Below are 17,922 nucleotides of genomic sequence, written 5' to 3'. Positions count from 1 at the left end.
TTTGACCCTGCAACATTCGGCTATACTCTTGATCGTAACCTGCTGTGACGCTCTAGCGGCAAAAAAGGAAATTTCGGACATATTTTAGTGTTAAAGTAGTAGCTAACTAGACGCTGAATAACGCCTCAAATGAAGAATTCGAGGCGTTATTCGGCGTCTATTTAGCTACTACTTTAACACTAAAATATGTCCGAAATTTTGCGCCTACTTTAATGCTTTTAGCAGTCGTACGAACCTACTTTTAGGAAAATAGAACCTAGAACTCTTACATTGAAACTCAAACTCCTACAAACAGATGTTAAGATGCTATTTTGACCCTGTGACATTCGGCTATAATCTTGATCGTAACCTGCTTTGACGCTCTAGCGGCAAAAAAGGAAATTTCGGACATATTTTAGTGTTAAAGTAGTAGCTAAATAGACGCTGAATAACGCCTCAAATGAAGAATTCGAGGCGTTATTCAGCGTCTATTTAGCTACTACTTTAACACTAAAATATGTCCGAAATTTTGCGCCTACTTTAATGCTTTTAGCAGTCGTACGAACCTACTTTTAGGAAAATAGAACCTAGAACTCTTACATTGAAACTCGAACTCCTACAAACAGATGTTAAGATGCTATTTTGACCCTGCGACATTCGGCTATAATCTTGATCGTAACCTGCTTTGACGCTCTAGCGGCAAAAAAGGAAATTTCGGACATATTTTAGTGTTAAAGTAGTAGCTAAATAGACGCTGAATAACGCCTCAAATGAAGAATTCGAGGCGTTATTCAGCGTCTATTTAGCTACTACTTTAACACTAAAATATGTCCGAAATTTTGCGCCTACTTTAATGCTTTTAGCAGTCGTACGAACCTACTTTTAGGAAAATAGAACCTAGAACTCTTACATTGAAACTCAAACTCCTACAAACAGATGTTAAGATGCTATTTTGACCCTGCAACATTCGGCTATAATCTTGATCGTAACCTGCTGTGACGCTCTAGCGGCAAAAAAGGAAATTTCGGACATATTTTAGTGTTAAAGTAGTAGCTAAATAGACGCTGAATAACGCCTCAAATGAAGAATTCGAGGCGTTATTCAGCGTCTATTTAGCTACTACTTTAACACTAAAATATGTCCGAAATTTCCTTTTTTGCCGCTAGAGCGTCACAGCAGGTTACGATCAAGAGTATAGCCGAATGTTGCAGGGTCAAAATAGCATCTTAACATCTGTTTGTAGGAGTTTGAGTTTCAATGTAAGAGTTCTAGGTTCTATTTTCCTAAAAGTAGGTTCGTACGACTGCTAAAAGCATTAAAGTAGGCGCAAAATTTCGGACATATTTTAGTGTTAAAGTAGTAGCTAAATAGACGCTGAATAACGCCTCAAATGAAGAATTCGAGGCGTTATTCAGTGTCTATTTAGCTACTACTTTAACACTAAAATATGTCCAAAATTTTGCGCCTACTTTAATGCTTTTAGCAGTCGTACGAACCTACTTTTAGGAAAATAGAACCTAGAACTCTTACATTGAAACTCAAACTCCTACAAACAGATGTTAAGATGCTATTTTGACTCTGCAACATTCGGCTATAATCTTGATCGTAACCTGCTTTGACGCTCTAGCGGCAAAAAAAGAAATTTCGGACATATTTTAGTGTTAAAGTAGTAGTTAAATAGACGCTGAATAACGCCTCGGATGAAGAATTCGAGGTTCAATGTAGAACTAAAAGTTCGACTCGGGAATCCAAAGTCCCTATGCACTTGACTATAACCGACCATTTGGAATATCCTTCTTCGTCGTACTTTGGCGATCTGGTAGCAGTTATCGATCCTCGGGCAATGATCACGACGGTAGTGGCCTTGAGAGGGAAAAACAACGATTGGTTATCGCGATCGTTCAATGCAGAACTAAAATTTCGACTCGGGAACTTTGCAAACCGTGCGTTCCGCGCGAGGCTTCGCTCCTCATTTTATTTCGCTAAGCAACTTTCTAGGTGTCGGAACGTGTCGGGAACGGGAGCAGCGTTCGAAATATCGCGCACTCCATTTTCCACGAGCACCGCAGCTCTACTCTGTATAAATCTCTAATCAATAATCTTGCGACATCGAAAACGCCACGGCATCACGCGTCAAGCTTGCCCCCGTAAAGAAATGAGATATATTTTTCTTAACGGCCTTTCTCCTCGCTTTGCGCATATCTATCATCCACTTTCTACGTGACGTCCGTGCAATTTTCTGCATCTCGACGTTTCATCGATACAATTATAAATTATTTTATTGTATGCCGATGGCATCTACGACACGGAGATCGGATCTGACACGAATAATGGAATAATGCAACGCTCTCTTTCAAGCGAATTATAAATTCTAAGTTCTCCTGAATTCCGTGAGAGAGATGCAATATACTCGTATCAATAGTATTCTCGCTTGCATTATCTACCACGTTCCACTTTTGCGGGATTATTCAAATTCTTTACTTGCAAAGTAAATTTTAAAATTATCAGATTGGAGAGTATGAACACACATTTCAAGATTGCCACAATGTCCCAACATTATTTTCGAAACCCCTTCATCAATAAACGTCCCGTCTAACGAACCCGATACAGCGCGCTCATTAAATAAAAGAAACGCCGTTAAACTCTCGTGTCGAGTTTCTTGTGTGGAATTTCATGATGCTGCACTACCCACATAATACGAGTGTACCCTACCAAACGCGGTAGCAGGAATGAAAAAAAGACATAAAAAATGAAGAAAAAGTTCAACGTTCATTACATGATCGCTCTGTGATTAATGACCGACTCGAGCGTAAATATTGATAGACATCGAACGCGCGGAAGAGGTCGAGATCGACCTCGAGAGGTCACCGGAGCCGCGCAGGTCGGAAGCGGCCTAGCCTCGTTAGGTTACTCGAAGACAAAGACAACCGGAGGGAAAGAGAGTGGCGAACGAGGGGGAGGAGACGTAAAAGGGGGGTCCGTTAAGGGGGAAACGGAGAGAAGTAAAGAGAGGCAGAACGCAGGGAAGAGAAAGAGGAGAAAGACGGAGAAACGCCGCGCGTTTCGAGTTGGAGTCGTGGCTTACCGTGCGAAAGGCTGTTCCTCGACCTCGTAGAGCTCCTCGAGGGTCCGTTTCGAGAGAAGTCTCTCGAGTCTCTCGGGCGTGGGAGCGAGGTGCCCCGGGATGCTGGTGGTCTCGAACAGGCTGTCCGCGGTCATGGCCGCTGCTGCCAGAGGAAGTTCTGTCAACGTGTTCACGAAGGGGGGGTGGATGCTCTCGCGATGCTCCGAAAACGGCCAAACTGCTGCACACAAACCACGCGACGCAGAGACCCAAGAAATCCCAAGCGCACACACTGAGAGAGCGTCACGAGCGTCTCCTTCTCTTCTCCTTCACTCACACCGATCGCGATCGCGGCAGCGCGAGCGAGCGCGCGCGCGCGCTCGCACTTTTCCGTCAACACCAGGGAATATCGCGAAATAACGCGTCGCCGTCGCGCGTGGTGGGTGCCGCGCCGGTCGCGGGACACATTTCAAAACGTGCGGGAACAACCGATCGACCGACGAACGGAGACGCGAGTCGCCCGAAGGGAAGCACCACGCGCGCTTCCCGCGTGAAGTTAGCCGCCCGGTACCCGCGCGCGCGCGCGCGACACACTCCGACGCGGCGGCGCGTAATCGAATTCGAGGAAGTTATCGTCCCCGTGCACGCGTTGCTCCTCTTACGGATCACACGCGCTTTCAATCTGTGCCTTGGAGCCTTATCGCGCATCCGTCCGTTTGTCGTGACGGCTCACCGACAATTGAACCTTCCGCCGTAGCCCGCGACGTCCCTACTACCGTCGCGCGGCGACCGCAATGGTGGGAAGTGAGAATGCAAACGGCCGCAAGACGACAGCGCCCGAGCGCTCACGGAGGCGGCCGAACGGCATGCTCGAATACGCGGCCGTTTAACTTCCTACTTCAGAGCGAAGCGCGAGGTTAGGATTTGAGCCTTTGGGCGACTGGCGGCTACTCGTATTAATGTTCTCAGGTTCCTGGTTTCTCCCCCATAGTTGTACATGCTCCGATCGAGTTAGGTTAATTATATGTACCTGTCTCTGGCGACGCAGGCAGGAACCCTCTTACGACGGAGTAGACCGTTGTCAAAACTCAAATTTCTGGATTATCGTTTTCGTTCTTCTCCCTTCACGCCAACTTCACACTGCGCACCGTAAAAAATACATGCCTGCTCGGTGTATGGTTTCCTTGGATTGATTCACGTGCATTCCTGTTTATCTTTCATTTTAGAACAACCCATACAGCACCGATTAATACAGAAAGCTTTCAGGAAGGTTTTAAAATCATTCCAAGATTTCACATTTCATATGCAACATTTCTGAAAGGATTCCGCAATATGTCATATGAAATGTTGCAACAGAAATGTTTCTAAAACCTACCACATGCAATAAATTTGAAAAAATGTGAATATCGTAAAAAGTAAAATTATATATATATACCTAGACCAAGTATTCGATCTTTAGTGAAGCTAACCAGTTGACAAAAAAATGCATTATCTTCACGTATCCTTTTTTTCTTTCAAATATAAGTGTTGGTTGAACAGAGAATTATATATCTATATAATTCTTTCCTTTTGATCAACTATTTGGAGGAAGAAAAAGGAAAATATATAATATAAGAATGGCTCTTTGTCAATGTGCCAACAATTCACGCTTTTTAAAGGGAAACTTGGTGAATACTTGGTTTAGCTATGTATGTGCATTATATCTATATATCTTATATATATAGATATATATGCATATCTATATACATCTTATATATATTATGTATTCTTTTCATTAAGGATATTTCAGAAATCATATTTATTATATTAATTAGATTGCAAATATTAAATAAAAACGTACAATAAAAATAATAAATACATTTTATATATAATTTTTATTATAACTTTTTAGTATTTGCAATCTTCTGAATACTCGTATAATAAATTTAAATATAATTTCTGAAGTATTTTCAATTTATTTTAATAAGAGCTTTGTAATTTGTGTGCAACATCATAGGAAAGTTTCAAAATTATTTCAATTAACCTTTAGTAATATATCAAAAAGATTTCAGCTATTTTAATAATCTTTCGGCAATATTTCAGAAAGGTTGCAGATTGATCTATACCTTTCAGCAACCTTTCTATAAGGTTTTGAATGCAAGTGTCGCGGACATTTTGCTATTCCGGAGTTGTCTCATAACTGTTGCGGAAACATTTTGCAATGTTTATGAGATGCTTTCATCTGTCAGATGAAATACTTCTGAAATATTTCTGAAATGTTTTCGTGCTGTATGGGAACGTAGTTATCTTCGGAGTGCGATGAGTGAATTGTAGTCAAGGACTCGATTTGCTTGAGAGTGAGAATACCGCTTCTCTCATAGAAAGGACGCAGTCAAGTGTCCAACGACTGGACGAGGACGACGACGCGATCGCGCGCTAAACGGCGAACTTCACGGGTTTCACTCGAATTAAATGAGAATAAGATGGCCGTTGCGTGGTATCGACTTAACAATTTAGCCACAGGCATCCCGCGATGTTTTCCATTCCATTTTAGATCATTAATCTAGCATTTCAGCTCATCGCGTATGCGCGCGCGCACGCAATAAAACAAGCGCACGAACCTGATAGCCGCTCTTAAGCGCAGCTCATAAATAATTTATTATTTTCCGGCAGCTTTGGCCTTTCGAATTTCGCACGCACTCAACTGGACGGACATTCATATCTCTCTCTCTCTTCCTCTCTCCTGTCGCACCCATCGAGCTTCTATCCTCAAAGCTCAACCGTATTCACAAGCCGGTAAATTGAATAGCTCGCAGTCACTGCCGTAAACGGTCCTCCTCCTTACCTCGGAGTAGCAAACAAACGCGCTGAGCCGGGAGGCCTGTGTACAGCATGACAGGATCTTGTCAACCGCTGTACATGATTATGGCGAGCGAGCATGAATAATGGAATGCATAATTTATCGGTTTCGCGGCACACCACGCCGCGGGAACGGACGGTGGGAGGGCCAGGACAGCGGGGACAAGCATACCGCGCATAGTTGCAACTAGGCGCGCGCGTTGCGTGCCCCCCTAATAAGTCGGCAGAGCTTCCGACGCTCAAATCAGTCGGGCAATCATGATAAGAATAACCGTCGTCCCCTGCCGGGCACTTGTAACGCGTAGCTGCGGCATAGAGCTTGCAGCAACATTGCGGCAATAGAATTTGGCAACTGCACTGACGCATTCATGCGCTACTTGCGCGTTTTTTTATTACCGCATGACAATTTGGCAACTGCCTCGGCGTGTGTTCGACTCAAGTTCGCCCGGTGTGAGCCGGTTGATCATTGCACAGTACATAATAAGTGCACAGGGTGTTTCTAAAAGGTCTCGTCAAACTTCAACCACAGATGCTACGTATAAAAACAAAGCAAAATGTCCATGTAAACATGGGTCTGGAAATGCCTCCCTTCTGAGACAACACAAGATGAAGTCACGTACCTTCATAGACCTCTTTGGCTCAATTACTGTAGTAATGTTTTTTTTGTTTTTGTTTTGACGCGGGGAAAACCTGCATCAGGTTCGACCTCCGCCTTGGGGGGAGGGGTCGGGGGATATGGGGATTTTTACCATCCTAAAAACCCCGCGGTGGCCTGCCTTGGGCGAGTGGCGGAGGGACACCAGTGTCCTCGCGCTGCTAAGCTGCCGGAGCCGCGGCGGGTCCCGAGTGGGGACTTGGGCCTGCAAGCGACATGGTCCTCGGCCAGGCGGTGGTGTTCTGTGACCCCACACTGTCGCGACAGAATACGTTAGAGGATACGTTAGTGGGTCGTCAAAATTGCCCATCCCCGAAAGACTGGCCCGTAGGCTTCACGGCGATTTCGTGAGAGATCCCGGTGTCCCTCCGCCACTCGCCCGAGGCAGGCGACGCGACGGCGAGATTTTTAGAATGGTAAAAATCCCCATATCCCCCGGCCCCTCCCCCCAAGGCGGGGGTCGAACCTGATGCAGGTTTTCCCCGCGTCAAAACAAAAAAGCAAAAAAAGCATTACTACAGTGATCGAACCAAAGAGGTCTATGAAGTGACTTTATCTTGTGTTATCTCAGAAGGGGAGCATTTCCGGACCCATGTTTGTATGGACATTTTGCTTTGTTTTGATACGTAGCGTCTGTGGTTAAAGTTTGACGAGACCTTTTAGAAACACCCTGTATATACACAGATAAGATAAAATAAGATAAGATTTTATCAAATCTTTCTTTATTTTAACAAACATGTAATAAAGAAACGTTATTAATTAAAATATTTTCCCTCTGCATCAACAATCTTTTGTTATCTTTCAGGTAAGGATAGATTCTCTGACGGAACAAATCGTCTTTTGAGACGATCGAGTCATCAAGCTATTTTCGGACCTTGACCAGATTTCGAAAACTGCCGTTCTAGAGAGGCCGTACTGCATCCGGAACAAATGCTGTTATCGAAAGGTGCAATGTGTGGAGAATATACAGAACGAAGCAAAACTTCCCATTCAAATTTGCTGGGTTGGCAACATGTGGCCGAGCATTGTCGCGAAGAAGGACCTTGACACTAAATGGTCTCTTTTCGTCTAATGAACTAACAAAGATCATTTTCATCGCTTTAACAGTGATTTTACGGTGAAATAAAGAAAGCATGCAGTGTCGGATATATCTTTTCGTATTTCACTTAGCAATAAATTAAAAGTAGGATTATGCTAGCAGAAATAAAGTGTCATATATGTCTGAAAGCAGATTGGTTAACATTATTAAAATAAACAGATTACTTGAAATAATTTATTACAGTGTTTTTTTAACGCTATCTAAAGTTGGCTCATTTGTAAAATAATACTCGCGTTACTGTGTAAGTTTATCAGTACCAACTATCCATTTAACAGTACATCCTGCTATACACGTGCGAGCAGGAAACCGTCTTGATCTCGAGGCGCGTCGACGAGGAAGTAATATCTCCAATGACGTTACTGGGACGTGCCAAGTTTCGTTGCAACAGATACCACCGTCGGCGTATTAAATGTAGACATTAGTCGAGTAACGTTTATCGGCGAAACGCGGAGGGACGGGGTTTTAATTGGGGCCATAATTCATCGGCAGTCTTTTGCCACGGGTAAGGTAAAACGCCGTGTCGTCGTTTCCGGGGCCGTGTGCGCGCATTCCTCAGGTCTTCCCGCGTTCTCGCGCAATCTTCCGATACGCGGAATTCGCGTGACACGGTTGGGGCGAGGCTGAGCTGTACAACAAACACAAAAATGTACAGGCGATAGTCAGGAACGATAAAACCGCAAGAGAATCCAAACGACGGTGCCTGCAAAGTCATCGTAATTCTAAGAGAAACGTCAACGAGGATATCCGGACGCGCGGAAATCGACGAATTGATTTGTTCCATTGTCCGAATGAATTTGAACGAAGGAACGACGCTCCTCGGAATTCCGTTTCCCGGATCCGTCGCGCTGATAGTTGGGTGCATGGTGGAAGTAACAAGGTGTGCTATTATCTCGGACGAATTTCGTTACGTTCTGCGCAGCACCAAGTTGTCGCCATTTTGCAAATAGCAACCAATAGCAACGCGATAATAAATGTAAACGAAAGTGTCACGACACAGGTTATGCACTGTTTCAGAGTCTCGCACGTCGCACAACGCCGTCGTGTTCGTTTAAACAGTGTAAAAACACGTCACGAAATAATAAACATGTTAGGTATTTTTCATTTCCAAAAACTGAAGAAATGATTGCGCAGTAGAAAAGACTTTGCAAAGAAAATGTCAATGCGAAGAACGGTATGTATATATGCAATATTGAAAGGTGGTAAATGGAATTTAACAAATTAAATATTGGGTCGTCCGGAAAGTTCGTGCCGATTTTGAAGGAAAATTTAAAGGCAACATTTTTTTATGTCGATAAATATTTATTGACTTATGTATGCACCGTTTTGTTTCACAACCTTTGTCCATCTTTCACGCAACTGGAAGATTCCATTCTCCCAGAACTTCTTAGGTTTCTCGGCGAAAAACTCCTCAAGGTGGTTTTTTATGTCGATCAAAGAGTTGAAGTTCTTGCCGCTAAGAGAATTTTGCAAAGACCTAAATAAGTGAAAGTCTGAAGGTGCAATGTCTGGTGAATACGGTGGGTGAGGTAGCACATCCCAGCCAAACTCCAACAATTTTTGTCGGATAGTCAAAGAAACATGAGGTCTGGCATTGTCCTGATGGAACACGACGCCCTTCCTATTAGCTAATTCTGGACGTTTTTCCTGAATCGCTGTCTTTAATTCGTCCAGTTGCGAGCAGTACTTATCTGCATTTATCGTTTGGTTGTGTGGTAGGAGCTCATAATATAGGATTCCTTTCCAATCCCACCAGACACAGAGCATGACTTTTTTTGGATGAAGGCCGGCTTTCGGAGTGGTTAATGCTGGTTCATTTCGCTTACCCCAGGATCTTTTTCGTTCTACGTTGTTGTAAATGATCCATTTTTCGTCACCCGTCACTAATTGCTTCAAAAATGGTACGTTTTCGTTGCGCTTGTACAGCGAGTCGCAGATGGAAATGCGATCCATTAAATTTTTTCGGCCAAATTATGCGGAACCCATACATCATAGCGACTTACGTAACCAAGCTTCACTACATGATCGTGGACAGTGGTTTTAGATATTTTCAGTATCTCTGCTAATTCACGTCTCGTGTAGCGCGGGTTATTCTCGATCAGTGTCTTGATTTGGTCATCATCAGTAGTAAAGGGTCTGCCCGAGCGTTAATGGTCTTTAAGGTTAAAATCACTAGCTCTAAACTTAGCGAACCACTTACGTACGGTTCTTTCAGCTAAAGCGCCTTCTCCGTAAACAGAACATATCGAATTTGTTGCTTGTGAGGCATTTTTGCCTTTCCGGTAATAGAAAAGCATCAAGTGTCTAAAACGTTCTTTGTTTTCTTCCATCTTCAAAAGAGTACAAAACTGACACGAATCAATTTATCTCAAACAACTTTTTTCCTAAAGATGTGTTGAAATGTCACCTTTAAGCATATGTATATAAATCGTATGTTTTCAATAACATTGATATATTCAGACATGTTCCAACGCCATCTATTAAAAATCGGCACGAACTTTCCGGGCGACCCAATATAATAGAATATAATAAAATACATTATTTAAAATTTCTTTATCTAGCTCGGGTTTGTTCTCAACATTTTAAGACCTCGCAATATAAAGATCGGTCATTTTTACGTGAGATACTACCTATACAGGGTGTCCCAGACCTACCGTATCACCGGTTAATGGTAGATTCCTGAGGTGATTCTGAGACGAATATTCCTCTTGCAAAATGTCGAGGGTGGCGTAGTTTCGGCGCTACGAAGGGTTGTAGTTATCCTATCCTTGTGTAGAATTTTCCCGCGTTCAGTGACGGTGGGTCGAAGGGGTCCCGCGCATCGCGCACACTTCAATTTGATCTTAATTTTTCGCGGCTGTTCAAATTGAAGTATGAGCGATGCGCGAGACCCCTTCGACCCACCGTCACTGAGCGCGGGAAAATTCTACACAAGGATAGGATAACTACAGCTCTTCGTAGTGCCGAAACTACGCCACCCTCGACATTTTGTAAGAGGAACATTCGTCTCAGAATCACCTCAGGAATCTACCATTAACCGGTGATACGGTAGGTCTGGGACACCCTGTATTTTATTTAAAAAAATATATTTACCATAAGTACACACAAAAGATCTTTTATTTAATCCTTTTCTTATCCGAATCTTTTTTTTAATTCACTTAAATTATTCAAGATGGCGGACTCTTGTCACACTCTCTTATTGGTCAGTAAAAATGTCTGCGCAGTAGCACACCTTGTTACTTCCACCATGGTTGGGTGCTTCTTCGATTCGGCTGCGCCGCAAGTCCCACGAGAAAAAGGAGAGAGAAACAGAGAAAGAGAAAGAGAGAGAGGGAGGGAGGGAAAGAGAGACTCGCGCGGTCGCGAACGTGGCTGGAATCGTGTTCCAGTACCTACAGGCACGTTTCCTGCCGGCCCTTCCGGCGTGCGCTTATGTCGTCTCTACAAGAAAACACGCTTGCTTCGCCCGTCCCCATCCGCGTCTTCGTACGCTCGTTTTCATGACCGGGCGCCGATCGCCGAGGTCGCGGCTTCCGTCGTGGAGGTGTCGGAGAAGGGACGCCGTGCCGTGCGAGGAGAAGAAACTTCCGGTAACTTTCCCTCCTACGCACGAGCGATGCCGCGATGCGCTACGGCGGCGCACTAGCGATGGGATCAACCGTGATTTTTCGTCGGTCGATGATCTAATCGCCGATAACGTTCTTCAGCGGCGGCCGAGCCGCGTATCCACCGGAGATTTTGCGCCGCTCGAAATGCGTCACGCTGCGCCTCCGTGCGTTTCTCGACCGCGACAACAAAAGGCACGCCGAGGCCACATGCTTTCCGCGAAACTCGCAATTAGCATACAGGCATGTTAAACGTGCTCCCGAGACACCTTACGACAAACTCGCACGACCGTTACGGTCTCTCGTCCGTCTGTGCATCCAAGTTAACAAATAAAAGTTGATGCGTAAAATATTAAAATGACAGATTATTCAAATCCTTCAGTCCGTGTTTCAAACCGTGAATAAATAGTAACGTACTTGGAATCTCAAATAGGAATGCTAATCCCCGGCTCGTCTTTAAGCACTTTTGAAGTGACTGGATTTTCGGGAGACGAATAGATGCGGCCACGAGCTGTACCCATCTAGATATCCCTTACTTTAATCGTAATCTCGATCTATCTGAAACGAGGTCGTAAATCAGGAACCCTACGATGACCCTAATCGCGCTGTTCCTCGACAGAGGAGGTCGATGTTTCAAAACGTGCCAACGGCGCACCGTGAATTCCTTCTTGTCCCTTCTACTTCAAGCTCCGCTTTGTGGAGCGGGTTGCGACTTCTCACTCTCCTTTTGTCCTTCTGTCTTCAAAGGAAGGCTTCGTCGAAGGCATCTAACGTGCGGTTAAGTGCAGATTCTGACTTCCGACGCCACGCTCGAGAATTGGATCGGGCCCATCGCTACGGCGCGGCAGGCTGCCTGGCGAGCCTTTCTAATCCGTCGAAGCGAGTTGATGTTTTCGCGCCAGCTAGTAGACGGTAACGGACGTGCTGCCTAGCAGAAGGGGCAAGGACGGCCGAGGCCGACCGTGGCTGGCTCGCCTGCACGGGAGGAAGTCGTGCCCCGAAGAAAGAAAGAAAGAGAGAAGACCGATCGCAACGACCGCGCGCTCGCGCGCCCCACGCGTACGTGGAGCCTGGTGCAAGTATAACGTGCATGCACGCATTCGTGCGTGCGTGCGTGCGCGTGCACACCGTTGCCACTGACGCCGGATCTCGGGGAGAGTCGCCGCAAGTTAGGAGCAACGTGGGATTTTGTTCAAGCGCGCTCCAGGAATTTCGTCCCAGCAAACACAAAATATAACTGTTATATAACACAGAAGTAACACGCAATATAACAACTGTTATATGTTATTAATGTTAAAGTTACATCATTTTCTTTGTAACTGCAATATTACTGTGTTATAAAACTGTTATATCGCTCTGTTATATATTGGTTATAATAATATAACAGTAATGTAACTTAAATATGCGATGTTATATAACTGTAATATTTGCATATTATGTCTATGTTATATACCATTTTTAACATACAGATGTCGAGTCGTCCGCTAGATGGCTTCCGTTTCTCGTATGCAAAATATGATACAAAATATGTATAAGAACGGTGATCACGGCACGATACAACTTGTATCATAAGTCCATTTCTACAATGAAGTGGTACATTTTTGAACGAATAATAAATAAGAGCAAAGTACTAACTTCTGCATAACGTTTAAGAAAATAAATTAAACACAAACCTATAGTTGTAGAAAGAGGAAGAAAGAATAATTATATTTCATTTATGTAACATTTAAGTAACATTTTAGTAACACGTTATATTACTGTTATATTATGAGTGTGATTTAGTTTTGAGGGTTTTGCAACGGATGGCTGTAGTGTCAGTTTGTTCCAATAGCTGTTACCGATAACTGTTGTTTCTTACAGTCTTGACATTATCCATGACATTTAGTAGCATTATAGCAATAGATGCAATAACAGTCGTGTTTATTGTTTATATCATCGTAAAAATACAACTTCCGAAACAGCATTTTCGACATGCGTTGCTTTTGTTTTTTAATCAAAAGAAAACTGCCGCTGAGGATTATAGAATTCTTGTGGAAACTTATGGTGATTCTGCCCCATCAATTAAGACTTGTGAATACTGGTTTAGACGCTTTAAAAGTGGTCATACTGATGTGAAGGACAAACAACGCTCGGGACAACCAAGAAAGCTTGAAAATGCAGATTTGCAAGCATTATTGCACGAAAATCCAACACGATCCACTTCAGAACTTGCCAGAGCATTAAATGTTGATCGTACAACAGTTGCCAAACATTTACATGAAATGGGAAAAATTCAGAAAGAAGGGAAATGGGTTCGACATGAATTATCGGAAAGTGCCATTGCGAACCGGTTGAACATTTGCATTTCGTTGATCGCCAGGCAAAAAAAGAAGAGTCCTTTGTCTCGGATTGTTACTGGGGATGAAAAGTGGATCTGTTTTGATAATCCGAAACGCAGAAAATCATGGGTGGATCCAGGCGAACCATCAACATCCACTCCGAGACGCAATATTCACGGTTGAAAAGTAATGCTCCGTATTTGATGGGATAGTGTACTATGAGCTGTTAAATCCGCATGAGACTGTCACGGCTGATCGTTATCGACACCAATTGTACAAGTTGAAGCAAGCATTGGACCAAAAACGACCAGCAATCGCGAGTAAACGACGGAAAGTGATTCTTCTTCGTGACAACGCTCGACCTCACGTTGCGTTATCAGTGAAACAAACACCATTAGAGCTTGAATGGGAAGTCTTACCGCACCCCGCGTATTCTCCGGACCAATGAGCAATCTCCATGCGATTATTATTTGTTACGGTCGATGCAACACGCTTTAGAGGATACACACTTTCATAATTTCGAAGAAGTGCGAAAATTCGTCGACGAATGGATCAACTGAAAAGAAGAGTCATTTTATCGTGGTGGAATCCATTCTTGCCAGAGCTTTAAATGTTGATCGTACAACAGTTACCAAACATTTACATGAAATGGGAAAAATTCAGAAAGAAGGGAAATGGGTTCGACATGAATTATCGGAAAGTGCCATTGCGAACCGGTTGAACATTTGCATTTCGTTGATCGCCAGGCAAAAAAAGAAGAGTCCTTTGTCTCGGATTGTTACTGGGGATGAAAAGTGGATCTGTTTTGATAATCCGAAACGCAGAAAATCATGGGTGGATCCAGGCGAACCATCAACATCCACTCCGAGACGCAATATTCACGGTTGAAAAGTAATGCTCCGTATTTGGTGGGATAGTGTACTATGAGTTGTTAAATCCGCATGAGACTGTCACGGCTGATCGTTATCGACACCAATTGTACAAGTTGAAGCAAGCATTGGACCAAAAACGACCACCAATCGCGAGTAAACGACGGAAAGTGATTCTTCTTCGTGACAACGCTCGACCTCACGTTGCGTTATCAGTGAAACAAACACTATTAGAGCTCGAATGGGAAGTCTTACCGCACCCCGCGTATTCTCCGGACACTGCTCCATGCGATTATTATTTGTTCCGGTCGATGCAAGACGCTTTAGAGGATACACACTTTCATAATTTCGATGAAGTGCGAAAATTCGTCGACGAATGGATCAACTGAAAAGAAGAGTCATTTTATCGTGGTGGAATCCATTCTTGCCAGAGCTTTAAATGTTGATCGTACAACAGTTACCAAACATTTACATGAAATGGGAAAAATTCAGAAAGAAGGGAAATGGGTTCGACATGAATTATCGGAAAGTGCCATTGCGAACCGGTTGAACATTTGCATTTCGTTGATCGCCAGGCAAAAAAAGAAGAGTCCTTTGTCTCGGATTGTTACTGGGAATGAAAAGTGGATCTGTTTTGATAATCCGAAACGCAGAAAATCATGGGTGGATCCAGGCGAACCATCAACATCCACTCCGAGACGCAATATTCACGGTTCAAAAGTAATGCTCCGTATTTGGTGGGATAGTGTACTATGAGCTGTTAAATCCGCACGAGACTGTCACGGCTGATCGTTATCGACACCAATTGTACAAGTTGAAGCAAGCATTGGACCAAAAACGACCACCAATCGCGAGTAAACGACGGAAAGTGATTCTTCTTCGTGACAACGCTCGACCTCACGTTGCGTTATCAGTGAAACAAACACTATTAGAGCTCGAATGGGAAGTCTTACCGCACCCCGCGTATTCTCCAGACCAATGAGCAATCTCCATGCGATTATTATTTGTTCCGGTCGATGCAAGACGCTTTAGAGGATACACACTTTCATAATTTCGATGAAGTGCGAAAATTCGTCGACGAATGGATCAACTGAAAAGAAGAGTCATTTTATCGTGGTGGAATCCATCTCTTGCCAGAGCATTAAATGTTGATCGTACAACAGTTACCAAACATTTACATGAAATAGGAAAAATTCAGAAAGAAGGGAAATGGGTTCGACATGAATTATCGGAAAGTGCCATTGCGAACCGGTTGAACATTTGCATTTCGTTGATCGCCAGGCAAAAAAAGAAGAGTCCTTTGTCTCGGATTGTTACTGGGGATGAAAAGTGGATCTGTTTTGATAATCCGAAACGCAGAAAATCATGAGTGGATCCAGGCGAACCATCAACATCCACTCCGAGACGCAATATTCACGGTTGAAAAGTAATGCTCCGTATTTGGTGGGATAGTGTACTATGAGCTGTTAAATCCGCATGAGACTGTCACGGCTGATCGTTATCGACACCAATTGTACAAGTTGAAGCAAGCATTGGACCAAAAACGACCAGCAATTGCGAGTAAACGACGGAAAGTGATTGTTCTTCGTGACAACGCTCGACCTCACGTTGCGTTATCAGTGAAACAAACACCATTAGAGCTTGAATGGGAAGTCTTACCGCACCCCGCGTATTCTCCGGACCAATGAGCAATCTCCATGCGATTATTATTTGTTCCGGTCGATGCAACACGCTTTAGAGGATACACACTTTCATAATTTCGAAGAAGTGCGAAAATTCGTCGACGAATGGATCAACTGAAAAGAAGAGTGATTTTATCGTGGTGGAATCCATCTCTTGCCAGATAGATGGGAAAAAGTTCTAGAAAACGAAGGAAACTATTTTGATTAAGGTATTCATTCATTATCATATTTAAATACATGCGTTTTTGAGCAAAAAAAACCCTCAAAACTAAATCACACCCCTAATAGTACTGCAATTTCGTATGAGTGGGAAATTACAACTAACATATACGTTACATGTAACGAACATGTTATATTGCGTGTTACATTCTGTTATATTACGGCAATATCACTGTTATATGACTGTGTTTGCTGGGGTGCCTTCGTATCGACATTTCCGACGAGCACGCGAATCTCTGCTGAATCTCCTCTCTCCCTTCGATCCTCCTCGATTTGGCCGGACACGCTCGATCTCTCGAATTAATTGCAAAAAAGACGCAACGCGTCTATCAGAGGTCTATCGAAGCCTCTCGATTGGTTACCAAGTGCGTTACGCGAAAAAGTTCTCGAGCGGTTTCAGGCTTGGGTGAATTTGAAATGGAATTCAAATGGTACGGCACGACGAAAAAGAGAAGTTGCACTCGCGTGCGTTCTTTTTCTTACGTCAGGTCGCTGCGTTCTGAGTAAGCGAGTAATAAATGACGACCGCGTTTATCGCACGGAATGCACGTGTACGCAGGTGCGCCGTCGTTGGTGTGCGCGCAAACACGTTTGAGGAATGCATAATTTATCCAATTTAAATTATGTATATCGCGGCGTTCTCCCGATAATCGTTTTTCTCTCGAGACGTTGACACAAAATTCATTTGCATTGAATCATTCAATTAATTACGTTCAGTTAATTGCACGGTACATAAAGGAAAGGGACTTTACTTTTTTTTTTACTTTTAAGAAGAACGTTCCATATTGATGAAAGTCGACGAAAATAAATCCCGCTTGTTTCCTGCGCTCCTTTCCAGCGTCGGTCCATTGCAACGTTTCCGGAATCTCTTGCGTTCCAGTTAACCACATTTAATGCCTCACTTTGGGACAGCTGTTCTCTGGGACGCAAATGCCATTGTAATCGTCCCGCACGTATCCGTCCTTACAGATGCAACCGCCAATACAGACTTTCGTCCTGGTGCATAACATCGTCCCCCACTGGTCCATGTTCTCGCACGTTTTCTGGCACGTCGAATCCCCGGAACATTCGCTGTACTCTTCACGTTCCTCGCATATCACGGCAAAAGATGTGACGACATCTTGATAATCCAAGACTAGAAAACCAAAGCGTTCTGTATCGTGCGTAAACTCGGAAAAAAGAAACCATTACAAGTCTCATATTCGTTCGAGGAAAAAAGAGAGAGAGAGAGAGAGAGAGAGAGAGAGAGAGATCTCTCCCGATCGAATTTGCAAACAACGCGAAACCTGTTTCAGACAACGCGGGACTTACTCTCTCCGGCCTTCAGACCTGGCACGCCGTCCAAATCGTCGGAACAATAAACGTCACAAAGAACTGCGAAAACGAGCAGCACGATCCGCGCCTCGAAGAGCTTCATCGTGGTGGAAACGGAGCAAAGACATGCGAGCGACGTGCGCATCGTTGGACTTTAAGTACCCGCGAGATATCAAATTGGTGCAATCCTGTTATCAACTCCGTGACCAGTTTTCCCGTATGCAGATTTTCGATAGCAGCATGCCATAAATTGCGGCTAAAAGGGCCGCGTAGATACGGGCGC

At 43.9% G+C, this 17,922-nt stretch overlaps 2 protein-coding genes across 2 annotated transcripts in view; both read right to left on the bottom strand.

Moving 5' to 3' along the window:
• The window catches only part of LOC105277276 (serine/threonine-protein kinase 17A), a 159,251-nt gene extending 155,440 nt beyond the window's left edge, over positions 1-3,811 (bottom strand). Inside the window, exon 1 of the mRNA XM_026973129.1 lies at positions 3,065-3,811. Coding sequence (XP_026828930.1) covers positions 3,065-3,198 — 134 coding nt within the window. The 5' untranslated portion in view covers positions 3,199-3,811. The remainder of the gene's footprint in view (positions 1-3,064) is intronic.
• Positions 3,812-17,009: 13,198 nt separating this feature from the next.
• Positions 17,010-17,899, bottom strand: LOC105278463 (mucin-6-like). The gene is made up of 2 exons (XM_026973306.1): positions 17,623-17,899; positions 17,010-17,506 (listed from the first exon to the last, which is right to left on the bottom strand). The coding sequence occupies exons 1-2, from the start codon at positions 17,782-17,784 to the stop codon at positions 17,216-17,218; spliced, it is 453 nt and encodes a 150-aa protein (XP_026829107.1). The 5' UTR covers positions 17,785-17,899; the 3' UTR covers positions 17,010-17,215.
• Between the last annotated feature and the right edge of the window lie 23 nt (positions 17,900-17,922).

Source organism: Ooceraea biroi, chromosome 10, assembly GCF_003672135.1.
Source record: "Ooceraea biroi isolate clonal line C1 chromosome 10, Obir_v5.4, whole genome shotgun sequence".
In the NCBI taxonomy this organism is placed as follows: Eukaryota; Metazoa; Arthropoda; class Insecta; order Hymenoptera; family Formicidae; genus Ooceraea; species Ooceraea biroi.
Note: the sequence above shows the minus strand (reverse complement) of the source record. Positions and strands in the feature narration are given on the sequence as shown.

Excerpts from the sequence above, each read along its gene's own strand:
- LOC105278463 (XM_026973306.1), bottom strand. The coding sequence starts at position 17,784 with ATGCGCACGTCGCTCGCATGTCTTTGCTCCGTTTCCACCACGATGAAG. Across the intron at positions 17,507-17,622 it reads GAGAGAGTAAGTCCCGCGTT|CTTTTTTCCGAGTTTACGCA; the intron begins GTCTGAAACAGG and ends TTGTAATGGTTT.